The following is a 26,368-nucleotide window of genomic DNA, read 5'->3' as shown; positions in this document are numbered from 1 at the left end:
TCTGAATAGTACTTCTTTTCACCACTGGTCTTCCATGACAGATAAATAGATCTGCTCCTGGGACCTTTGCTCTATCCAGTGTTTGTCCTGCACCATGTTACCTTCATAACCATAGCTTCATCGTAAGTCTTAATTGCTGATAGGACAAGTCTCTCTGCCCTACATTGTTCCTCTAGAAGATATTGACCTCTTTGGGCTTATTATTCTTCTCTATAAATTATAAATTAATAACGATCTGAATAAAAAGATCTATTATGTTCAGGAAGCTCTATTATCGTCAGGAAGATAATAACAAAAAGATGCCAGTGCTCTCCAAAATGACCTATAGATTCAGTGAAAATTCCAATCACGATCCCAGCAGGATGTTCACAGAACTTGATCAGCTGATTCTAACATAGTTGTTCTCTTTGATCCAGCAATTCTATTTCTAGTAATACATCCTACTTGTATTGCACATATAGGCAAAGTGAACATATAAAGAAATTCACTGGAGCAGTATTTATCCTAAAAGAAAACTAGAAACTACCTAATATCAACAAAGATGAAGCTGATTAAATAAATTATGGAACAGCCCTACAAAGAAAGACATAAAAAATGTTTTTAAAGACCAAGGCTACTCCACATACATATGTCAGGAGCTCCCACATACATTATTAAGTATATAAAAAGAAAAGAGCAGAGTAATTTAAATTATGCTTTAAAATTGTTACTTGTAGTTATTTTCATTAATATCACTAATACATATTGAACATTTATTATGAGATGGGCACTTTTCTAAGTGACAGAACATGGTTGAGATGGTTTTACCCTGAGGAGTGTTGAGAAGTGGCAAAGCAGCAGTTATCTACCATTGCTTTCCTAAGAGGAGATCATCGATCTCCTAAGAGGAGATCATCCTTCAGGCATAGTTGGATCCAATCATTGGGACTGTCCCGTCTTTCCTTGACTCTGCTTCTGTCTGTCCAGAACTTAGCCTTGGGTAGCCTCTCCTCTTAGTCTACCTCCAGCAGAACCTGCAATTTGCCCTTCCTGTTTAAACTCTTGCAAGAATTCTAACAAGATGCCAGGCTATGTTTGGGCCACATGCCCACCCCTTGACATGGGAATGGAGTCAGTTCCATATAGGTCAGCCACAGAGACCAAAGCAGATGGTATCAAAGAAAAACTGTTTTTTAACAGAACGAGTGTGACTAGAGAGATGCTGAGTGCGCAAAACCTACAGATGTTTATAGTCGGGGCTTAGCCTAGTCTGGAAACCCAGGAGTGGCTATTTTGGGAATGTGGAACTTAAAACAGAATATTTAGAAAATTCTACCAAATATGCGAATGTTTACTGCTCTTCCAAATAAAGACTCTTGGTGCCTTTTATTGCTTCTACCCTTATGTGACATTAGTGAAAATTCTCCTAAATTGGGAGGCAGTGGAGGAAGAGGCATGAAAGCCTTGTCTTTCCTTTTTGCCTTTACCCTGCATCTACCCCCAAGTATAGGTACAATGTCTTATTCTTGTTATATGCCTAGAACATAGCGCAGGATCTGGACTGTAGTGGGGAATAGGTAAGTATTTGACAATCAACGGTAAAATAATGAATAAAATATCATTTCTAAGAGTATCTTTTGTCATTAGATCTGCTTAACTGGATTATTGTACTGAGCTGTTCTGTCTTTCTGTTCCTCTTGCCATTCTTTTTGCTGGTCTCTCTGCCTCTTCTGCCCCTCAATTTTGTATCTGGGTTCCCTTTAGTCACTCCATGCTATTTATGTTTTTGAGGATTCATTTCTTTAAAAAAAAAAGATATTATTTACTTATTTTTGAGAGAGAGAGAGAGCATGAATGGGGTGGGTGGGGGGCAGGAGCAGAGGGAAAAGCTTCCTGCTGAGCAGGGAGCCCGATGTGAGACTTGATCCCAGGACCCTGGGATCATGACCTTAGCAAAGGCAGGTGCTTAATGAACTGAGCCACCCAGGCACCTTTGATGACTCATTTCAACTCGTTCTCTCATAGAAGTTGAACCCCCAGTTTTTATTCAGGTACCTGAATGTCAGTTTAAAAAGTCTGTTTTCTAACCTTCTTTGCTGCTAAGCATGGCCATACAACCTAGACTTAATTCTGGATGATGGGAGGTAAGCCTAGGTGTCCTCTAACAACTTCCAGGAAATTTCTATGATTGCTCATCTCCAAAGACGTCTCCCAACGATTCCAGCCTCCAGGACGTGCAGGCCACTCTTCGCATCAGGAAGTGGAGCGTGTCCACCACCACTTCCCTGGGCTGCTCCTGTGACTGCTTCGACCAGTGCAATGCAGTAGGAGAGACATTCCGGGACTTCCCAGCCTCGGCCTTAAGAGAATTAGAGCTATAATTTCCTTCCTCTTGGGACACTCATCCTGGGCACGGTCCTTTTCAAATGCAGCTTCCATGCCTTGAGGGGCCCGAGCAGCTGTGAGGAAAACCCCTCAGGAGGGAGAACTGAGGTTTCAGGCCACGGCCCCATCCAAGCTCCTAGCTAACAAACAGCCGGTGCCGACTTGCCAGCCACGTGGCCGAGGTCTATTTGGACCTGTCAGCTGTCCCCGAATGTTGGCCAACACCATGTAATCAGAAGAACTGTGCATTCCACTCACAGAATCATGATTTATAATAAATTAGTTGTGGAAAAAAGAAGAAAAAAAATTACTGTTGTGTTAAGCCACATAGTAATGTTAAGTTGTGTTAAGTGTTGGGGTGGTTTATTGTGCTGCGTTAGAAAACAGAAACACATTCCTTAAAAAACATTTCTCATATGCCCTTTGCCTCTTCTTTTCCCTTTCTCCTTCCGGTTGGCTGTGACAGAGGCATGGTCAATAGAGCTAAAGCAACTATCATGGACTATCCCTAATCTTAGGGATGTAGGTCATGAAGGACTAGATAACTACACACACACACACACACACACATACACACATAAAAGAAATAAACTAGAATAAACCACTGTTCTTTTGGGTCTCTTACTCAAGTTGAACCTAATTCTAGCTGTATTGACTCATTCTCCAGGCACAATTCAAATGGTAACTTTTGCACATTCCCTCATTTTCTTCGGTTTCTTATTCTTTTCATTTTAAAATTAACTTTTGTTTTATCCAAGAGACACGTATATATACAGTTTCAAAACTCTAAATAATTTGGGCATTCCAGTCTCTGATAATATGAGGGATAAGCTTAGCCTTCCTGATGCCTTCCTTCAAGCCCCCTACCCACCCACCCCTGCCATAAATGCCACAAAAATCAGAAGAAAGTTGTGTGAAACTGAGGTAAATTTGTGAAAACTCTCTGGAGCACTGGGAGGTGTTTAGGTCCCAGTGTGAGGGAGAAATGGAAGCCCAGAGCCAACATGGCTGAACCTCATGGATGGAGACCAGGGGCATCTGGGTTGCGGAGACTTTGAGATGTACCTGGGCTCTTTAACACTATCCTGGGCAGACCTTGTCCAGCCCAGTGCCACAGTGAAGCAGAAAACACAGTGGCCAGCCCTGTACTGTCAGGACTGCCAGGGTAACAACAGAGTGGACATGCTAGCCAAGCTGGATTGTTAAGAACTAGTTAACTGTGGGGGCACCTGGGTGGCTCAGTGGGTTAAAGCCTCTGCTTTCGGCTCGGGTCATGATCTCAGGGTCCTGGGATCGAGTCCCGCATCAGGCTCTCTGCTCAGCAGGGAGCCTGCTTTCCCCTCTCTCTCTGCCTGGCTCTCTGTCTACTTGTGATCTCTGTCTGTCAAATAAATAAATAAAATATTAAAAAAAGAAAAAAAGAAAACTAGTTAACTGTGTCTGCAAACTGACTGGCCAGCCCCTTTGCATTCCTTGCTTGCCCCACTCTGCTTTATGGTGACCCCTGCTTCACAGACAGTTCTTGAAGAAGAATGAGTGTGAACCATCATATACTGAGATGGGTTCTCACTCTTCCTGCGAACCCCAAGTCAAACATATCAGGACAGATAGAAGCTAGGGCTTATGCTTTGGCCCTTCTCATCAGCTCAGACATCTAATATCTCTAGGGTAGAACTTCTCATCCTTGGCTTTAAGGACAGTTTGGGCAGATAAATTATTATTGTGAGAAGATTTCCGGTACCTGGTAGGGTTTTCAGGAGATCCCTGGCCACCACTCCCTAGAAGCCAGTAGCCCGGTTCTAATACTGCATCCCCTCCCCTGAATGCAACCTCATAGGAAAAATAATAATAACAATTAGCTTGTTGGGAGAGCCACTGGGATATGAAAAAAAACAACACATGGAAAAAATGTAGATGAAGCAAATTCAGCAGACCAAACAGATCAAGAAAGAAAAATAAATATATCAAAGCAAAAAGAAAATGATTGTAAAGGCAAAGGCATAAAGGAGCTCTGAGGGGAATTCCTGAATATGGGGGCGGGGAGTGAAGGATTCAATAGTTTGAATAGCAGAAAAAGAATAATCGAAGAAGTGGAGAATTTGTTACAGAAAGCATCAGGATGGGTTATAGAGATGAAATACAAGAAAGAAAAGAGACACAGAAAATAGAAGCGTCAACATTCAAATAATAGAATTCTCAGAAGAAGAGGAAAAATATAGAGTGGAATATTTAACTAAATAACGACAGGTTTTCTCAGATTAGAGATAGTTTTAAAACCTTGAATTACAAATACAAGGACTTAAAGAAATAACAGATGAGGAAAGACAGATGAGGAAAAACATAGGTAGGTACATTTTTGTACCACTTAAGTACATAAAGACAGAAAAAAGCTTAAACTCTTCTAGATGCAAAGCAAATTGCCTATAAAGGAAGAAGAAGAATCAGACCAACATTATTTCTCAACAGCAACATCTGCAAGAAGACCAAACAGCGATATTTTCAGTAAAAGAACTTGGGACCTAAAATTCCATAGCCAGCTAAACTCTCATGTAAGTGTGATGTCAACATAATTACTGTTTAGCATACGAAGACCCTCTTTTAAAACCTTCTTCGAAGAAGTGGTCCAGCAAGAAGGGAAAACACTGGGGGAAGGGGAGGGAGGGTGACTGAATATGGAGGTACAAAGAAATAATTCAGTAAATGTCACTGTTGTAAAAGTCAGCAACCATTACAGCAAAATAAGCAAACAAAAATTTTACATACACAGCAATCAGTAATGAAGATTGATCAGATAGATCGGGACACCTGTGTGGTGCAGTCAGTTAAGTGTCTGACTCTTGGCTTCAGCTTAGGTCATGATCTCAGAGCCTTGAGATCAAGCCGCAAGTTGGGCTCCAGGCTCAGTGCAGAGTCTACTTAAGACTCTCTTCTCTGCCCCTGTGGCCATGCTCTCTCCCTCTCTCCAAAGTAAATACATAGGGGGTGCCTGGGTGGCTCAGTCCTTAGGCATCTGCCCAGGGCCCTGGGACTAGCCCTGCATCGGGCTCCCTGCTCCGTAGGAAGTCTGCCTTCTCCCTCTCCCACTCCCCCTGCTTGTGCTCACTCTCTCACTATGTCTCTCTTTGTCAAATAAATAAACAAAATCTTTTTTTTTAAGTTTCAAAAAATAATAAAACAAATAAGTCTTTTTGAAAAATTTAAAACATTGGTCAGATATATTGAAATTTTTTTGCCTGAAATTATACATTCAATTATTTTTAAAAGATTTTATTTATTTGACAGACAGAGATCACAAGTAGACAGAGAGGCAGGCAGAGAGAGAGAGGAGGAAGAAGCCTCCCTGCTGAGCAGAGAGCCTGATGCAGGGCTCTATCCCGGGATCCTGGGATCATGACCTGAGCTGAAGGCAGAGGCTTTAACCCACTGAGCCACCCAGGTGCCCCTTATACATTCAATTTTATTCTCCTGATGGAGAATAACTACTAAACCCAAACTTGGTTTAATTTTCCCCTTTGTAATGGAAAGTAACAGGGAAGGAAAAAAAAGAAAAAAAAAGAAAGTATGGTAGATAGATTACATGAAAAAATACTGATGGGTTTTTTTTTTTTTAAGAATTTAAATATAAGAGTAATTGCAGTAAGTAGAAATAGATCAAACTCCGTATAAAAGTCTAAAGACTCAGAAGGACTTATCTATAAGAGAAAGCCTTAAAGCAAAAGGTTATAAAAAGATTAAAACCATAGGGATGGAGAAAGTCAAATCAGAAAAATGTGAAATTTTTAAAAATGTAGTGATGTTATCAGAACAAATAGATATGACCAAAAGGATGCTATATTTTTATAAAACATACTTCAATAAATAAAGTGATCATATACTCACCTAAGGATTTTCATTAAAATGGTCCTCTAATGACCATTGAAAGAAAGAATTGAGTGAGCAAGTGTAGTTGGCAGACTGAGATACACAGCATGAGAAGCATTTCTCATCCTCATGGAACAGTACACAAGATCTGAGCATCTTACCGTATGTAAATTATTCCTGTTTCGGTCCAGGTCTTCTAAGAAGTAGGAGCCAAAACAAGATGGGACACAATAGAAATTTATTGGAGGGAAATCTCCATAAAAAGTAAAGGGAATGGAACAGAAAAAGGTGGGGAGAATCTTCACCGCAGGGCATGTTGGATACCTGTGAAAGGAGAGGAGGAAGGGAAATTGAGTAAAATACTCTCGGACTTCCACGTGGTTCTAAGAATGTCTCTGTTAGGCGGTTAGGAGAAGAGGAGACGTCAAGGCAGAGTCTGCATCCTGTAAGAATGAACCAGCTCTATCACCCCTGCTGTGCCCAGTCATTGAAGTGTGGCCCCTGTAGGCAAGAATGAGAGGGGGATTCAGAGTGGTAGCAGTGGAGGATATGCCAGTCAGCCTCACTGCCTGAGCAGGTTCCCTTGAAGGAGACCTTAGTGGCACAGCCCCAAGTCTGTCCCATGCTGAAATAAAATAACCCAAGAGTGTCCTTCTGTACCAGCAATAGCTATGTATAAAATACGGGATATCATGGACAACAGCAGCCCAACCATAAAGCCTCCTGGAATGAATCAAACCAAAGCGAAGTCCTTTATCAAGAAACTCAATTAAAGGGTACGGGACTTTTTTCAGTAAGTAGAAAGATTATACGATGTTCATATGTGGAATGAATAACATGTAAATGTGCTGATTCAACTCAGTTTAACTCAAGTCCATTTAAAATATCTCAGGAAGTTTTAGTAAATCTGATAAATTTATTTTAAAATATATGTGAAATCATTAGTTCCATGAGTAGCTAAATTTTGAGAAAGAATGGGAGAACTTGCTTATATAGCACATATATAAAGAAATGTTAGAGAGCCATAGTGATAAAAACGGAGTAGCGCCGGTCAGGGACAGGCAAAGAGATGACAAGAAAAGACCAGAGAGTACAGGTACAGGAAACTAGAATATGATTGTGAGGGCACCACAGAGGCTGGGGAAAGTATGAATTATTTAATAGATAGTTGGTATGGACTGAACTGTTTCCCCCCTCACACCTCCCCACAAACCTACACGTTGTAGCTCTAACCCTCAATGTGACTATACTTGGAGATGGGATTTTTAAGGTGGTCACTAAGGTTAAATGAGGTCATAAATGTGGGGACCTAATCCTATAGGATTAGTGGTCTTACAAGAAGAGGAAGAGAGAAAGATCTCTTCATCTGTGTAGGCACGCACACCAAGGAAAGGCCACGTGAGGACACAGAGAGAAGGTTGGCCATCTGTAAGCCAGAAGGGTGGTCCTTCCAGGAAGTCAAGTCAACTAGAACTTGATCTTGAACTACTAGCCTCTAGAACTGTGAGAAAATTAAGTTCTGTTCTTTAAACCACCCAATCTCTATTATTTTGTTATGGCAGCCTGAGCTGACTAAGACAATAGTTTTGGTGGTGGGGGAGGGCGGGGGGAAGTTAACTTGTATTGAAAAAAAAATTGTTTACAAAGATGAACTGCAGACAGATTAAACATCTCTGATGGAATGGTCAAAAATTTAAGCTAATGAAAGAAAAATGAAAACATGTTTTATAACCTTGGGGACAACAGGAAGATTTCTTAAATAAGACCCTCAAAGCACAAACCACAGAGAGGGGGAAAAAAAAAAGAACCCTGAAAGTGACATCCCATCATTTTTACCAAATTCTATTCATTACCAATAAATCACTAGATTTAGCTTATGCTCAAGGAGAGAGAATGGCATAAGTATATGAATACCAGAGGTGTGGTCCCTGGGAGCCATTTTAAAGGCTGCTCAACACAAAACAGAAGTAAGCAATTCCTTAAGGACAAAAAGCAAAAACTAAATAAATAAATGAAAGGGCACTAAACCCCACTAATATAAATTAAAAGAGCAATTATTCATCATTTTAACTTCACATTTGGCTAAACATCTTTTAAAGTAATGACATTCAGTGCAAGTATGGGCTTGCAGAATCTGCCTCCTTCATATATTGGTGGTGGAAGTGCGAACTGTTAAACTTTTGGGGAAAGCAATCCTTCAAAGTCATTAAAATATTAAAGGACCTCACATTGCTCTTCATAACAATCTATTTGATAGAAATAAAAGTGGCAGTACTTAAGAACATATGTGCAGGGATGGTCTATTGTAACATAATTGATGGCAAAAAAATCCAACAACCTAGGAACAACCCAAATCACATTCAAAAGGAGATTGCAGAAATTACAGCACAACCAAACTGAAATGTTCTTATCCAGTTATTAATGTTTGAGCCTAGGGAAAGGTATGGAATCACATATACCAAATCATTAGTATGTTATCACAATAGGATTATAGGAGAGAAAAGAGATAATTAATTTTCATATAATTTGAGTTATACAGCTATACATGTTACCTCATTATTTAACAAAGACAAACATAATTTTTTTGAAAAGATAAAACACTTTCTTACCCGTTGCATTGATTTACACTTCCAGATGAAATAAAACCACATTAGAATTTCTCTTAGAATTGCATTAAGTATGTAAATATTTTCTTCCAAGTCATTTATATATTTTAAAAGCAGACATTCACTCATTTGTTCAATGTATAGTTCCTGAGAATGAAGAGCCCTGGCTCCTGAGAGTAAACCATTTCACTCTGGTAAATCAGTTCTTCTCATGAACAAGAAGGGAGAGAAGTTTTTGCAGGGCGGGGGACATGGGTTTTCTTTACACCCATCAAACTCAACCAGGGAACCAAGTTTGGAAGATTCCATCTTGAGTGATGAGTGGAGTGCTAAGTTTTTGCCATCCTCAGTGAATATTATTTCTCACAAGTGAACTGTTGATGGAATCAAACAGGAGAGCATGGAGGTCATGTGCTCCCGCAAGGCAAGGACCTGGAGTGAAGGTATTCACGGACAAGATGTACGTTTTGTTAGTTGAGCAGAGAGCCCTTCCCATTACACAGCATGAAGTTATGCAAGGCTGATCCTCTATTGAATGGTATAGCAGACACAACTGGCTACTCATGCCTCTCCTTCTTCCTTGGTAACTGAACGCAGATTTGGTTCATATACCTGATGTCTGTCTGTTTTAGAGGAAGGTGGGCCCTTCTTTAGCCCCTGGGGAGAATTTTAGTTCATCTTAGCCTCCAGGGTATTTATTTGCCCTTTGTTATTGGTTAAGGGATGGACAGGTAAATCAGTTACCTGATGGGACAGGAGGAAAAATTATCCAAGAGGCTTCTGAGAAAGTTTTCTTACTCTTAAGAAAGGATGGGGGAAGGGACAGCTTCTCTTTTCTCCTTCCAGTCTTTGAGAAATGTGTGAGGGAAGCTATGGTACTTTGGCAATTATAGCTATTTTGTGATCATGAAGAATAAATGAACTTGTGATCATGTCCTTAGTAGCAGAAGACAAGAAAAGTGGGAAGCTGAGCATAAGTGGAAAGAACCTAGAGCCTGATAACACCTGAACCTCTCGTCTTCTTAATAACCCAGAGGGAGACTATGTGAATTCCTGCGTGATACAACAGAAAGTATGCATCATCACCAATGTGCTATTTTTGCCATAAACTTGAATCTGAATCTGATCATGTCTCTAGACCCAGCTAACAATTTACAGGAACTATAGGGGACAGAAGAACATGTTAAATAACACAGTGGGGATGCAACGAACATATTGCAAAATGTTGGGCACACAACAGGAAAGACAACTTGGCTTTTGGCAACAAATAACTGAGAAGGAATGAAATAGCCAGATTCAAAGAGACTTCAGAGACATAGCAACCAAATGCATTGTGTGGACCTTCTGTGGATCTTGATTCAAGCAAGCCAACTTTTAAAAAATATTATCAGACAGTTGGGCAAATGTGAACAGTGAAATTTGGTTATGGAATTATTGTTGATAGAGGTGTGATAATGGTAATATGATAGTGATTTTGTAAAAAAAAAACCTTTCACTTTAGATTTTGCATTTTGCATTTTCTGGCTATAGAAGACCGTTGTGAACAGAAATTAATTTAAGCTTCAGGTGCTTCCTGAGTGAGCTGGGGGAGTCCCCTCCTTCCATGGCTATCCAAGGTACCCCTCTTGTACAGTACTTATCCAGCTGTTTTATAGTTCTTCTTGACCTTCTCCTTCACTGAGCCACGACTTAAGGTAAACACAGTCATATCAGACTATTTACACTCACAACTCGCAGAGGTACATAGAGGGTGCTCAGGCAATGTTTATTATTATTATTCAATTATTATTGAAATAATTACTTAGCTAATTAGCAAATTAACCATTAACAAACATAAGGTTGGGGCACATGTCTTTACTATAATATAAGATCCATGAAGGAAAGATTGCTGTCGTTTCTTTGTTTATTGCTCTTAGTTTCTTTGTTTATTTTCAGCTCGGCCAATAGAATGTAGACTCCAGGAGGTGGAGGGGGGAGGAGGACACTTGACTATCCTGTTCACCTCTGCACCTCTACCTTGAGCAAAGCCTGGCACATGGCTTGTTGTTCAGTATTGGAGGAAAGAAAAGGAAAGACAGAGAGAGGGAGGGAGGAAGGGAGGTGGGGAGGGAGGAAGGAAAGGAGGAAAAGGTCTTATTCTGTACAGGTTTCTCTACGGAAGGTGATCTAGGCTTAGACCCAACCATAATGCAATTCTAAGCTATAGATGTATACAATGTATACATATTTGGGAGATTTTTAAAGACGAGATATTTTTCCATAGATTTCATTTTTAGAATCAGTTGAACAGAGCTCTGATTTTCACTTAGAATAACTAAGAACCTTTCAGTACTATGCGAAGTGCAAATCTTGTGTCCAGCGACTTTGTTGCACAAGGAAATCCACCTGTGCTCTTGTGGGTCTGTGTCACCTGCTTCCAGTCAGGCCAGGGGATGGGTTGTTCATGGTGGCCAATAAATGCTGTCCAGAGATAAAGATGAGAGCAGTGAGCAAGAAGGAAAGGTCCCAGCCCTCCTGAAGCTTGCATTCTGACGTGGAGAGACATACAATGAACAAGGAAACAAACAAATAATTTTAGATGGTGGTAAGCTGTGTAGACAAAACAAAGCATCAGACAAGCAAACGATCCCAAGACTTTAGGATTAGCAAGTACAGGGCACCACGGAGTGTGCAGCAGTGGTGGCAGGACATACCAGATGACGGAAAGGGAGGAGTCCTGCACCTTCCCCTTGTGTGTGGCTCATGCATCCATTCTGAGGGTTCTAGCAGCCTCCCAGGGCTATACAAGCGGTTCCAACCCCATGCTTTTGTGGGACTGCCTCCTAGTGGGCCACTGGGAAGTTTTATGAGCTCTTCAAGTCACCCAGCTCCTAGACTGACTAGTGGTGGGCACATAGTAGGTGCCAAATCTCTAATCCTGCCATTCCCACCACCTCCCCCTGACCCTCCCCCCTACCGATGATTTCAGGGAAGGGTATAAATAGGCCAAGTCAGAAAATTGGACATCCGTCTTCTGTGTCCCTCACTGGTCACACCCAGGCACCAGCAAAGCTGGTGGATGAGTCACCTCTCCCTGCCCCCACTATCAAGTCTCTATTCCAGACCACCATGATCTCTTTCCCAATGACCTCCACCTCTAGGAACACCATGTGGGCACATCATGACCACACTGGCATCTCCAAAACACAAATCAAGTCCTGTATGCTCAGAACACTTTCAGGATAAATTTCTTAGCCTGACCCTCCCGATCTGATCCTCACCTACCTCCCCAAGAAATTGCCAGTTACTCCTTGCCTCCCATTGCGTGTGTAGCCATGCCAGGCTCAAGTTCTCAAGCATACTGCATAGGCCCTCCTCATGTCCTTACAGCTGTTGGCAACACCCTCCACCCCTTTGCCTGCTGCGTTTGGCCCCTGGCTTCGTCATGACTTCCGCTTCCTCGAGGGGCCTGCCTCAACACCACAGACTCTGAGCCTCCCAGACTCAGTTTCCCCTCTCCTCCCTTGGTCCCCCTCACACCCACACACTCCCTTCTGCAGGCCTTGCTATATTTGCTTTAGATTTCAAGCTCTGGAGACTCAGCGCTGCATTGTTTGTGATTCTATCCAAGGGAAAGACAGCCACGCTGAATCCCAATTGTCCTCCTCTGAAAAGTGGACACGAAAACAATATTTAATGTTAGTTGTATTGTATGAATTAAATGAGATAATGTGTGGAAAGGCCTACCACAGTGGAGGCACAACCCACGCATGAAGAGTACATGGTAGCTATTCCTCTTACGTTACTGAACCTGAACAAGCTTTTTATTGAGGTTTGAAATACATTCAGAAAAAAACGCATAAAATCCTAAGTGTACACAGCTCGGTGAATTTCCACCAAGGAACACACCCTTGTTACCAGCCCCTAGGATAGCACTGTTTTTAAACTCAAATGTTATCACCTCAGAGAGGTCCTCCCTGGTCCTACCTGCTACATAGCACTCCTCACTGGACAACCTCTATAATCTAATGATCTATTTTAGCTATTAGCTATTTCCCTTCCTTCCAGTGTAAGTTCCAGGAAGGCAGGGATTTTTTTTTTTTAAGTCTCCTTTCTTCACTGCTGCATCCCCAGCTCCTAGATTGACTAGTGGTGGGCACATAGTAGGTGCACAATAAAAATTTGCCAAGGAATGAATGATGCCTGCTTATTTGCATTTCTTTCAGCTCCCGGGTGCTGCAGCACTGTCAGTGGGGAGCGCTAGTGTCATTCCAGGTTAGACAGCACAGGGCAGGATCCCCCGTGCACCAGAGCAGCCCGACCCACCTGAGACTTCTTTCTCTTCACTTTCCTCGCCAGTCAGGCCCACTCCACCTCACCCCACCTCCATTTTTCGTGTATAATTAAAATAATATTAACAACACACCATCTTGCCCCCCACCCTCACCCCCGCAGCATCCCTTTAGAATTGTCCCGCGGACCCCCAACTCTCCGGGTGGTGGCAGCTCCGGCTGCCCTCTGCAAGCACCTGATCGAGCTCCTGGCCAGTCTTCCACCTCCCGTTGGGCCTGCAGGCGGCCGAAGGTGGGCTTTTATCATTCGTCCCACTACGCTCAAGGAGAAATCCGTGAGGTAGACCCAGACGCTCAGATCCCTGGACTCCGAATCCCGCTGTCTTCACCGCCAGGCACACCACGACGACGTGCGACAATCGCCACCGCCACCTTCGGTCGCCACAGGTTGTCATCGGTTTTCCGGTCGTCAACCGTCGCAGCTGGAAAGAACGCCTGGCTCGATTCTGGGCCTTGGGCTTGCTTGCGGCTGTAAACAAAGTTTCCGCAGAAACGAACGGGTGTTGAAGGCGGCAGCGGACCGAGTCAGAGGGGACCCGCACAGAGAGGCTCAGCCACTCCCAGGAGGCAGCCCTTAGCGGAGCCCTGGGTGGTGGGAAGGAGCGGGCCACAGGGCGACATGCTGTTGGGGGGCGGGGGGTAAAGAGCAAGTAAATGCTCGTCTCCTGCCACATCCACTGCCTCATTGGTTCTTCCCCTAAATTGGAGAGCGGACATCTTTGCCCCATTTTACAGACAAGGAAGCCGAGGCCCAGAAAGATGAAGGCATTTATCGAGTCGGAATTCGAACCCAGTGCTCTGAAATGTGCCAAACCCGGGCTCTGTCCAGCCCTCGTTAGGCGCCGCCGCCTCCTCCCTCCCGCACCGTGACCTTAACTCGGCACGTGCTGGCCCCTTGCGCCTCCCCCCACATTGTCCCACTTAGCCCTTCCTGGAGGGCAGACTGGGGGGCTTTGCGAGGGACCGCGGCAAGTCGCACCCAGCTTGGGGTCCTGGGTTAGAGACCCCCCTCGCCAGGCGTTAGGGACCCCGCCCGCGCGCCCCGCCCCTTCCGCGGCCGGGCCGGCGCTGCCTCTGTCCATGGTCAAAGCACCCGGGGTAATCCGCCTTTCTCTTCCGCCTGCCGAGCCCCATTCATATTCTAATCACAGCGCTGCCGGCCCGCGAACGGCCACTTTATCGGGGCCCTCAGAGACGCAGCCTGCCCCCCCCACTTCCACTTCCAGACCCCCAGCTCCTCGCCCCCCTCTTTCTGCACTTTAAACTCAGCCGGGGAGGGGGTCCCTGGGAAAACCGCGTCCCCACTTGGACGCCGGGCTTCTCACAAACTTCGCGGCTGGTTGGGGGGCGGGGGAGAGGGCGGGGGGAGGGAGGGAGGGAGGGTCTGGGACACAGACAGACTGACAGAGTTACGGGAAGAGGCGGGGAGGGGGGTGTCAGAGAGACCAAGGGGGATAGAGACAGAGGAGCAGAGTCCTAGGGAGAGACAAAGAGACGTGGGGGCAGGGGCTGGACAGAAATACTGGCAGCCAAAACAGGAGAAATAGAGGGACACAGAGGACGAGAGAAGGACAGAGTGAGAGGCAGAGACTGGGAGACAGGCAGAGAGCGAGAGCGAGGCAGGGAAGGGGGAGAGACTCGGTGAAGGAGATGGGTAAACCCAGGGAAAGACAGAAAGTTCTGGAGGAGACGAGTCCGCCCCTCACACCCTCCCCGCCAGGCAGCCTCCTCGCTGCCCAGGGTGGGGGCTGGGGTCTTAGGGCTGCCGTTCTCTCCCCCACCTTTCACCCTCCGCTCCCTCTACTCCTCCACGCGTGTCCGCGGATCCGCGTGTAAGGCAGTCGAAGCATACCTCCTCCCGCATTCCCAGGGCCCCCACTCAAAATCTGACCCGGGACCAGACCGGGAGGGGGGCACAAGAGGAGAGGGAAAGGAGCCCACTCGTGGCCGCGTAGGCGACTCCCCAGGCTCCCCGGAGTCCCCTGCCACCCCCCACCGCCCCGCCTGGCCCGATCGGGGGAGGGGTGGGGAGGGAGGAGGGGGCCACATCTAAGCCAATTTTGATTTCGCCTATAATGAGTGCCGGGCGAAGGCTGGAGAAGGCCTCTGGAACTTTAAATAAGAAAAACGTTGCTAATGCTATAATAGAAGGGGGAAGTCGGAGGGCTGGGATTGCGTCGCTCTGAGCCCCCCTTTTCGGAGGCGGCTTTTCTTATTCAAAACAGGCCCACAATGGGCTTCACAGTGCGCCTCGCCACGGCCCCATCTGACGAGCGGCCATTCATCAGGCCGGCTGGCCTATCAATGACATTGCTCCCATCGGGGCTCCTATAAAATGATGCTTTTTCCCATGAAACATCCGCAAACATTTTGACGGGTTTGGCTTTGCCCGGCTGGATTACTGAGTGTCCCCTCGCTCACTCGCTCTTTCTCTCTCCCCCTTCTCTGGGCTCTCTCCCTTCTCCCTCTCTCTCCTCTTTCTTCTTTCTCTTTTCTTTCTTCTTTCTCTTTCTTTTCCTTTCCTCCTCTATCCTTTTGCCCTTGCACTCTCTACGTCTCTTTTTCTTTCAGACTCCTTTCCTCCCTGGGCATCTCTAGCACAGGGGATCCCCAAACATCAGGACTTTTGGGGGGCGCCCGTGCTGTCCATGGGAAGAGCATGCATTGTGGGTTACTGGAGGAACCCGACATGGATTCCACAGGTCAGTCCTACTGGTGGGGGGTGGGGGGGGAGACATTGGGAGGGAAAGAAAGGGGAGAAGGGGAACTTCAGAAAGAGTTGCAAAAAGTTCAGAAGGGTCAACTTGACAGTGGAACCCTAGGAAATAGCGGAGAGCGTGCACAAGTTTTCAGTCCATCGCAATGTGTGATGTAAGTGGATGCGTGGAAGTGTGTGTGTGTGAGCGTGTGATTGTGTGTGTAAATGTGTGTGTGCGCGCGCGCGCGCTCTGACGAGCGCGCTTTTGCTTGTCCTGAACACAAAGTTACGTAAAGATTCTCTGGCTCGCGGCGAGCTCGAGGTGCCGCTTGCAGAAACTTTGCGAGCCGACCGCCCCCTTCTCGGGCCCGGCTCCTCCCCCGGGTTTGGGGGCGCCGGAATAGCGGTGCGCTCTGAGGCTGGTGGCTAGGGCCAGGAAGCCGAGCGGAACTCCCCAGAGGCGGGGGAGGGCGAGGGCTTCGCACAGCGCCTGGGAGGTGGGGACGGAGGCTCCGACTGGTGGAGACGCGCAGCTGGAGGGAGTGGCGGCGGCGAACACGGTGGTCCTGAGGAATCCGCGCCGGGTCGGAGGTGGGAGCCCCCGGCCGTCCGAGGCGGGGTGTAACCTCCTTGCCCGGAAGGGCCTTCCGACGACGCGCTCCGCTGCGGGGCTGTAACTCCGCTGCGGGGCTGTAACTCTGCTGGAGGAAGGGCCGGACGCAGTGCGGCCGGCAAGGCCTGGCGTCAGGGTCTGCAAAACTCCTCGGCACTTTGGAGGCTGTGGGCGTCAGGTTTTGGGGTGGCGGCGGTGCATAACAACTGAGGAAGGAAACCAAGGAATCTCTTACAACGAAAAAGCCCGGCGTCTTGTTTCTCCAGTAGAGTTTTCTCCACCTTCCTCTTCTAGCACTTAGGAGGAGCCGCCAAACTTCTAGATCTAAGCTATGTACCCTAGGCTTCCAGGTGGAAGAAGTTCCCTAGAAGCACCCCCCCCCCTTCTCCAACCACAGTCCCTAACCAGTCCACTCCCATCGCCACTCGGATGCAGCCTCCGGGATTCTTGGGGAGATAGGGTCGGGAGAGGCAGGAGCCGGGTAGTGAGCGCAGCCTGGGCCGAGGCCGCAGCTTGACGAGATCCTGGGGCTGAGGTCTAGGAGCAGAAGGGAGCAACAAGTGCCTTCTAGCCGCTGCCATCTCTCGCGTCCCTTTCCCGAGCAAATAAACGACCACCACCAAAATGTTTCTTCACCACCCCCCGAAACAAGCTGGAAATAGATGGGGGGGGGTGGGGGTAGAGGTCATCTGGGCATCGCCCCAGATGGTCTTTCATCAGTCCGCGCAGAGATTTCCAGCCTCTGCGGGCTTCTGCCGAGGCCCTGGTGGCCAGGACACCCATCCCCTCGGGCGGGGGTGATCTTTGGTTTTCCTGGGTAGTTGCCTATCTCTGATCCCGAGAGTCAAGTCCCTCTCCCACTTAGTGTGGGCCGCCTCGGAGAAGGGAAAGGCTGAGCCCCGCAGTCTTCCTTACTGTATAAACCGAGGCAAGGAGAGGGGTCGCCTGCTTCGCGTTCCAGCCTGCAGGTACCCGGCGGGCCCCGCTGGGGTGCTCTCTGCTGGCGGCAAAAAAGGTACCACAGAAGGAAAGCAAGCCCAGCTCTCTATATTTTTATGCAGAGCGCTTGCATCAGCACGCACCCCAAGCACCCCAAATTTAGAAGCAAATATCCTTGAATAAAATTAAACCCATGTCTGCATTGTTTGCAGCCAAGTATTCACAAGGGGAGCCATGTATGGACTTGGGGTTTCCCCACACCCCACACCAGCCAAGCCCCAGTTTGGGGTTTTAAGTGCCCTCTCCACTAGATGGGACCTCCTTGTGCGTTCTGGAGGAGGCTTATGGGGCGTGAAAACGTTTTGTTTCTTGTGCTCGATATAGCTGGTGGCCGTGGAGGCATCTGGTCACTTTTACCCCAACCGCAAACACCCCACACGGGATCTAAAACAGAAATCTTTTCCACAGCCACTCCCCTCTCTTTTCCGAAAATCGGAGACATCCTCAGATCGTCATGCTGAAATCAAAATAAAAGTTTTGGGCAATGACAGGGTGAAGAAATGACACGGGGAGCACCAACTGACATTTCATAGTCGCAAACCCGACGACTAGGAAAGTGCAGCTCCGCGCGGTCCGGTCCAGGAGCCTCCCCGCACCTCCCTTTCCGAGAACTTAATCCAATTAGCTTTTCTTCAGAGTTTCCCTTGTTATGTAAAGGTCCTTTCTCCCGGCTCGCCGAGACTAGCGCTCCAAGGAGCAGTTCGATTCTGCTCCTTTTCCAGCAGATTGCGTGCGACCGGAACCACGAGTGTGATGATCACTGTTTCATCCTCAAAGGGCTCGAGCAACGGATTCGCAGCAAGTGCTGGAGCCAGGCCTCCGATCCCGACTCTTAAAAGGAAAATCCCCGCAAAGTGCCTCGGGCCCGTGAGAACCGTTTTGCAGGGGCCGGGGCTCTAGTGGTCTGCCTCGGGGCCACTTCAGCGTGACCTGAGGAAACGCGCCCCTTTGTTCCGCTCACCGAGTCGGTAATATATTCCCCCAGTTTTCCCCCAAATACTCATCAAGTGCGGGACTAAGACAATGGCCCCGTCGGGGGAGGCCCGGGAGCCGGCGCGCGCGCCTCAAAGGGCCCTCCGCGCGCTCGCGGCGGAGCGCGACAAAGCCGAGACCCTTTCCCAGGAGACCCGCGGCGCAGCCGAGCTCCGGCGGACGGCGAAGGCCGCAGGCGCGCGCGTGGGGCCGTCGACGCGCCGCCCCGCCGGTGCGCGGTTTGCGGTTGGGGCGGGCGCACGCCGCTCCCGGCCTGCGCGTCGGCCCCACGCGGCCGCCCCACGCCGCTCGCCCGCCGGCACCCGGCCGCCCGGCCCGCCTTCGCCTCGAGAGCCGACCGCGGCGGCCACGCGCGCCTGGCCCTGTGGGTCCGAGCCGGGCCGCCCTGTCCAGGCGAGCGTTGCTCGGTGACTCAAGCCGAAAATTCGAGAACGAGGGAGAAAAGCAGGTAGAATTTTAGGCCACGGAGAACTTGTGCCAAGTGGGCCGGGGCGGGGTTGGTCGGCTACGCAACAGAGGGGTCGTTTCTTGTTAAACGGGATGGCACGTTAGAGAGGGGCACTGCCCAGCCCGAATTGGAAATTTCTGCCTCGACCACTTTCTGCCCGGAGATCCAGAATCCAGAGCTGGGGAGGCCGAAGCACCCCTGGAGCCGGATTTGAGCACCACGGGCCACAGCGGCGGGGAGGCACGGCCTACGGGCCCCGGCTCAGCACAAGGCCTGACCTGGCCCCATGGGCCCCCAGGTGCGGACAGATAGTCAGTGGCCCTGGCTTGGGGACCCCGGGACGGAGAGCGCCCGGGGGGGGGGGGAACAGGGCCCGGGCCTCCTCCATGCTCTCCTGGCCATGGCCCTAGGCAAGGAGTAGCCTTCTCCCGCGGGGGGGAACCGGTCTGCCGGCTCAAGGGAGCAGAGGGCTGGGGTCTGCCCTTCGCTCCTGCGCCCACATCAGGCTGTCCTCTCCCTCTCCGGGCGTGTGTGTGTGTGTGTGGCCGGCGGGGTGGGGGCATGAGCGCCCCCACCCTCGCCACCTGCCAAGCGCCGGGGTCTGTGAGTTTAGCAGCAGGGTCAAGTGAGAGCCGCGTGGTCCTAGGGTCCCCAGGCCGGTGGCTGCGGCCCTCGCCGACGCGGACGCGGTGCTCAGGACAGGTCCGCGAAGCCCCGCAAGCGACTCCGCGCGGCGGCGGTGACAGCGCGCTTTTCCACCCGGCCTGTAGGATCGGGAGACCCGGAAAAGTTTGTCGGGCCGCGGGGCCGCTAGGCCCTAGGATTGCCTTAGCGGCGCCCTCCCCCCGCCCGGGCGCGTCGCCATGGTGACCGCTGGAAGTTGGTGGTGGAAAACAGACCCGGCGCAAAGCAAAATATTATGAGTGCAGTTGGGGTGACTTCATGGGGGGCGGGGGACCGGAGGGCATGAGCGGGAGCCAGAGGCACAGGCCGACAACAAAGGACCCAGTGCGAGTTGGAGAGAGGAGTTTACTCGGGGCCTTCCCGCTGCTGCGTGAGTGCTGGGCTGACCTGCTCTCCAGAGGCGCCGAGGTCTCTAATTTCCCTCCCGGCAGCTACACCTTTTTTCTGCCCACCTGTGAGCCCTTCCTCCCACACCTCTTCTCCAGGTTCTCCTGCAGCCTCACTTCCCATCCCCAGGTTAGGCGCCAGCTGGGCAGTGCGCCCGCCTCCCACACGAGCCACAAGCTCATCAACATGAGAGGTTCAGGCTTTTTTTCCCCCTCGTGCCCTGTAGGTCACCCAGGAGGAATTTCTCGTCGCTCCTTCTCAAAATCATTCTTAAAAGGGTGAGGGGATGGGATAAGGCGGGAAAGAGAAGAGGAGGAGGCTCCTGGTCTGAAATCAGAGGGTGGTGGTGCTGGTGCTGGTATGGGAGCAGGGAGATCCTGTCCAGTTTTGTTTTTTTTTTCCTCCTCTGCACAGTGGGAAAGCTCTGAGTTATAATTCCAACTCAGCCGCTTATAAATGTTACTTTAGGTAAATCTTATAGAGCTTTGTCAGATTTTCATTTGAAAATCTAATAAAACCTTAGGCAGCTTATAGTCTGGGATTTTCTGATAGAGTAGATACAAACCTCTTTATGATAGAATCCAGGAAACCTCTTTACTTGTAGAACCCAGGAAGCAAATAGGAGCCGGTAACCACCATCTGAACTGTGACCCACTGTACAATTAGTGCCTCTCTTCCCACACTAATGATACACTAAAATGTTTCGGTGAGCCAACTACTAGGATTTTAAGAGTCAAGGACCTTGGATAACCACTTTTTAAAGGTCTATAATTTCCTTTCTTAACTATAGTTAAGGTGCATTTCTGAAGACAGGAATTTTATGGGGCTATACCCGCATCAGTTTAGGAAACACTGAAATGCATCTGGAGGATGAAGCCAGTATCACAGACCCTCATTTGTGTGGGAGACGGATACACACTGGCCAAAGAAGGGAAATGTTGCAATCAAAGGAAAGCCAGACTCCATTCTCCCTTGCTTTGAGAAGGGGGAGAGGGGCTTCTCACACAGCCACCCCTCCTGGTGATAATTCGAGCAGAGGAGCCCTTCCCTTCTCCCTGACGCTCTGTTACCTCATTTATAGTTGAATGGACTCAATGTAAAGGTCGCTAGGGCCCACCTAAAATTTTCCGTATGGTTACCTGCTCGTATTATGTATGTGGAATCTACCGTACTTTGTAAAGCCGTTTTCCAGACATTGATCCTCAAAAGCACCCCAAGAGAGGGATATAATTGTGGCCTGCACCAAGCACAGGGTTTCTCTTCCATTTCTAATGCCGTAAGGTGGTGCTTCTAAGTCAAGTTGACGTGTGTGTGTTTGCCTTGGTGTCTGCACCCAAAAGGCTGAGAAGGCATATAATGGTGACATCGCAGCATGGCGGGGGTGGGGGGTGTCGGACAGGCAGGTCTCCACTTGCACAGGCCCCTGAGGGCCAAACCCATGTGTTCTGCATGTCACTTGGGACTCCCTTCAGCCACCCCTCCAGGGCTCTGCGGGGTGGAAAAGGTGCAGGAAACATCTAATGTTGGTTTTGCCCCTTCCACTCTATTTGAGATATCTGGGCAGTTTTAATTAAGGCTAGGGGAGAGAGAGTGAACTCAAACAGATGATTTGGAAGCATCAGGTAAAAGTAAAAGGAAATACTTCTCGTGAGTTTATTGGAGGTTTTGTTCAGTCTCACTTGCTGAGCACCTGCTGGGTGGCAGGAGGGACAAGGTCACAGTCTCTGCTGTCAAATGCAGTGCATTTGAGAAGGGAAGGCGTGGACACCCTGAGAGCCGTGAGTGGCCAGGGGACATAGATATAGGTGCTCCTTGGAGCCTGAAGGAAAGGATGTGCTTTCTTGTCGAACCCACTATGGGTCAGCCCCGTCACAGGCACATTTTCACACACTAGTCGAGTAAACCTGACCATAATTCCGCGGCATCCCTTTTGTGGGATGAAAGAGGGTCTGGAACTTGTGTGGGGTCACAGCTCCTATGAGACAAGACTGGGAAAGCCTGCCCCTCACCACAGCCAGTCCCCCTCCCATGGGTCCCGCTAGAATGCTAGCCTGGCAGGCCTTGGTGACGCCTCTGGCGTTGAGATGGATTTGAATTCCACTTGGAGAGAAGTGGATGAAAGCGGAGAATCATGGAAAGTTTTAGTCTTGGCTCCCAGAGAAAACGTCTCTGAAGGAGTCATGTGATTCTTCATTTGGAGAGGGTTTTAATGGATGGCTGTGATGGAAAGCCATGTATCATTGTGGTTGAATGATGATTTTGGACACATTTTAGCTTGCTTTATTCATTCAAGAAAACTACATGTATCCGGTGTGCCAGGCACTCTCCTGGATGCCAGGCTTACAAAAATGCCAGCAGTGCTCTTCTGAAGCATAAATTCTAGACAGACAAACAAGGTAACATACACAAACACACAAAATAGGTAATTTCAGTGTGTGATAAGCACTCTAAGGAGAAAAACCACTCCCTGGAGTGAAGAAGGTAGAGCATGGTGATCAGAAAGTTCCTACCTTCTGGGTGCCCCATAAAGCTGGATGCCCTTGATCTAGAAGCTTACTTTAATGAGCCCCAGTGTTCTAATGGAACTGATCCAAGCATCTGAAAGGGCCCTTGTATAAAATGTGAAAATGGCCATATGTAACCGTCAGTACATATCTCTACTGTGCTACTAAGCATTTTTATTTAAATGCATTGGCTGGCGAGTGCTCCCAACAACCCTATATATATAGAAGGAACTATTGTCATTCACGGTGTAAATGGGGAAACCAGCAAGCAAGAGACAAAATTTAAAGCTAGGAGCTGTCAAGTGTTCAGTGAGTTTCTGAGCATCAGAAGCTGGGCTGGCGAGACGGACTGGGATTGCACCGGAAGCAATGTCCGCTGTGTGTGCCTGACTTTCACTGATGCAGCGTGCAAGCGCCTGCTCTAGCTTTGCACTTGGGTGTTTAAACTTTGTTACGTGCCTTTCACGTGCCAGGCATGAACTAAGTGCTTTAAATGCATTATTGGTTGAAAAAAGTAAATGCATTTTTGGCCGCATTTTAAAATATATGTCATGGGTGCTATTATGATCTACTCCATTCTATGCAGTGATTTCTGGGGCAAAAAGGGTACCCATGAAGGGAGTAGGTGGCCTAACCTGCGTGTGGTCCTCACTCTTAGTCACAAGGCTATACTGATGACCTTTTCTTCTTGTTCCTCCTCCTCCTCCTCCCGCTCCTCCTTCCCTTCCGTCTCATGCTCCCCCTTCTCCTCCTCTTCCTTCCTCCCCTCTCCTTCCTCCCCCTCCTTCTTCTAGTGAGGGAGAGGGTAGTGTTGGAAAGGATGTCCAATAAGGCATGTATCATTTTAGTGAAAGCGAAGGACTTGTTATTTTTGTCCCTATATGAAAGTGGCAGTGTCGTCCGTTAGACTGGAGGCAAAAATTTTTTAACCATTGTTGGCAAAAATAGGGAGATAAAGCATTCCTATCTTTACTACAGAGGTGAAAGGTACTTTAGTCTTTGGGATTCATTTGAACTTAACATTTGCTTTGTCCCTGAGAATGTCACAGCTTCCTTCCTGCTCACATGCCCACGTACCTCCATAAGACTAAACTAAAGAGGGAACAGCCATTAGGTCATGTGTGAATAAACGTACTTCAGGTGACTTATCCAACAGTGTATTGCAGAGAGAAGTCGTTCACAGACATGCATTAACCTGTGACTGGAGGCGAATGTGGTCTGACAATGACAAGAACGTAAGCTTTACCATCACACAGACCAAGGTTTAAGTCTCAGCTCATTTGCTTTCTAGCTGTGTGACCCACGGCAAATGACCCAACTTCCTGAAGCTTTCCGTTTTCTTCTGTGTGAAACCATCTACGCCGTACGTCTCAGGGTTAAGAGAGTGTAATGAGAAACTTAACACATGTTAAGTTAAGCCTGGCTTCTAGAAATTGCTCAGTAAGTGGCAGATAGCATTCTTAAAAATATTTATCTGGTCTTCCTATGCCCACTTCTGTGTATCTAGTTGGGAAAAGGGGATAAGACTCCTGAAACAAACGTGGACTGTTTCAGCATAGCTAGATGTTTTCTGTTACTGTGTAGATACGACCTTGACTCTAATGTCCAGATAAATCACTCTTCCCAAGTTTAGAAGGAGGGATTAATTTCATCCTCACTTCCCTACCTTTCCATGAAAAAGGCATCTTAAATGCTGCCGTTGGCCACGATTTCATCCTTATGTTGTCCAGCTTGTTAAAGGAAGTAGGAAATGTGTCTTGGCAGAGAGAACACATGTTCGCTGGAATGTGCACCCTGGAAGGAAGTTCCATGGGGCCCTCAGAGTAGACCTACGTTCTGCCCCGCTGCCGGAGCACCCCCCCCCCCACAACTCCCAAGACCCTTCCCATCCTGGAATAGAAAGACCTACGTTCTCCGTCCCTGCCCCCCACCCCCGTTCTGCTTGTAGGCATCACCATTTTAAAGACAAACATTTTGGGGTGCCTGGGTGGCTCAGTGGGTTAAAGCCTCTGCCTTTGGCTCAGGTCATGATCCCAGGGTTCTGGGATTGAGCCCCACAATGGGCTCTCTGCTCAACGGGGAGCCTGCTTCCTCCAATCTCTCTCTCTCTCTGCCTGCCTCTCTGCCTACTTGTGATCTCTGTCTGTCAAATAAATAAATAAAAATCTTTTAAAAAAAAACCCACAAAAATTATAAAAAAAAAATAAAGACAACCATTTTACACTTGATCTTCAGGAAGTGGTAAATTCTGTTTCAAACGAGCCACTCTCTGAAACTCAGTTGAACAAGATACAACAGAAAGAGTTTCCTCCTTTTGCCTTTCTTGCATACTTTTTTCATGCAAGGGGCAAAATGTTTGCCTGTCTCTGCCTTTATCGTGAGTTTTTAAAATCTATGTTGTGATTTGTAAATTTTCTGAAATGTGAACCACTTTTTTTAAAGGGAAAGCGAGAGATCATAAAAGGCAGAAAAGAATGAAACTCGGCCACTAGGTGTTCAGTTGACTATGACCCAAACATAGGCGAACAGGACTGGATTGCCCGCAGACTCACCAGTCTTACCAGCAGACTATCTGGTTTTTGTTTGTTGTGTTAGATCGGATCCTTAGAGCAGAGTAACTTCCAAATATGTATGTAGTTTCCACTTTTGAGGGTGCTTAATCCCCAGTGAAACATAAAAGTGTGATCTGCCCCTGAGCAATCAATAATTATCAGTAGACAGATGAACCTGGGCATGGTGGGTTTCCATCTCCGTGAGGGTCTTGTTTAATTTAAAGGGATAACAAGAAAAGCCTTTGAAAGGGCTGCAGCCCAGGGAAGGTCAGTTTGCACTTTGTGTCCTGTGTGCTTTTGGACCAGCCTGTTGTGCTAAACGTCAGTGTTGTTCAGACGCAGCCTAAATGGGTTGGACGAACGTGGCAGATTTTTATTTTTATTTATTCTGAAGCGGAGAACCACCGCTACAGAAGCGCCGATCCCCCGACTCCGTCTTGTTAGCGAAAATGCATCCCCTCGACACAAGTGAACTCCTCTTGAACTAGATTTTAAATGGTCATTTGAAGAATCTGGAGAGTGACAAGCGATTGCTCATTTACACCAGCAGCATCTAATTTTTGAGGCGTGGATGCGTTTCGTGAAGAAAATTACGGCAGCGCGTTGTTTTTGTTTTTGTTTTGTTTTTGTTTTTAAAAATTTTATTTATTTATTTGACAGAGAGAGACAGTGAGAGAGGGAGCACAAGTAAGGGGAGTGGGAGAGGGAGAAGCAGGCTCTCTGTTGAGCAGACAGCCCGATGTGGAGCTCGATCCCAGGACCCCGGGATCATGACCTGAGCCGAAGGCAAACGCCTAACAACTGAGCCACCCAGGTGCCCCTCGTTTGTTTTGAACCTTGTGATGGCTGCGAAATCATTTCCCGCTATTATTAGACTTTCAAAGAAAGAGGTATTTCTTGGAACGTTACAGTTATTGAACGTATGATTTTTAAAAGATGAGCACGGGCAATTTTTTTGAGTCCCACGTCCTCTTTTTCAGAATGATTAGGCTAGGTTTGGGGTGTTCATGGGGGACGTAATGGATTTCTAATTTGTGTCCTGATTCTAAATGCTTATGGGTAGGCTGGGATCTTAGTGAAGTTTTTAGGATTTTATAAAGTTCCAGAATTGAGACCAGGGCACACTCCCAAACTTAATTATGATGTGATATCAATAACTTTAAATATTTTGTCATGTTTTCTTGGCAGGGTTCCATTCCACTGCTGATAATAAGTGTAGAGTGGGGGAGGAATTGGGAATTAGTATGTGCCCATTTTTTGTTCTACCCAGAAGAAAACCGAGTTTTGTGTCATCCTTCTGTGACTACGAAAAAGGCTATATTATCTCT

The 26,368-nt window shown here is 47.7% G+C and overlaps 1 protein-coding gene and 1 long non-coding RNA gene across 4 annotated transcripts in view; one reads left to right on the top strand and one right to left on the bottom strand.

Moving 5' to 3' along the window:
• Positions 1–8,387: 8,387 nt before the first annotated feature.
• LOC116592887 lies at positions 8,388–14,196 on the bottom strand. Its single transcript, XR_004286649.1, has 3 exons — positions 14,142–14,196; positions 13,339–13,631; positions 8,388–11,359 (listed from the first exon to the last, which is right to left on the bottom strand). It is a non-coding gene; the product is annotated as an uncharacterized LOC116592887 (long non-coding RNA).
• A 1,226-nt stretch (positions 14,197–15,422) lies between these two features.
• RFX4 (regulatory factor X4) overlaps positions 15,423–26,368 on the top strand; it is a 157,773-nt gene continuing 146,827 nt past the window's right edge. For 2 of the 3 annotated variants that reach the window (XM_032346509.1, XM_032346508.1), the window contains exon 1: positions 19,002–19,211. Coding sequence is in view for 1 of the 3 variants with exons in the window: in XM_032346506.1 (XP_032202397.1) it covers positions 15,822–15,864 (43 nt within the window). In the remaining 2 variants the exon portion in view is untranslated. Of the gene's footprint in view, positions 15,865–19,001; positions 19,212–26,368 lie in introns of those variants that run through there. The other variant, XM_032346506.1, reaches the window with a different exon arrangement.

Source organism: Mustela erminea, chromosome 6, assembly GCF_009829155.1.
Source record: "Mustela erminea isolate mMusErm1 chromosome 6, mMusErm1.Pri, whole genome shotgun sequence".
Taxonomy (NCBI): Eukaryota; Metazoa; Chordata; class Mammalia; order Carnivora; family Mustelidae; genus Mustela; species Mustela erminea.
The sequence above is the reverse complement of the archived record's forward strand: the minus strand, read 5'-3'. Positions and strand labels throughout refer to the sequence as shown.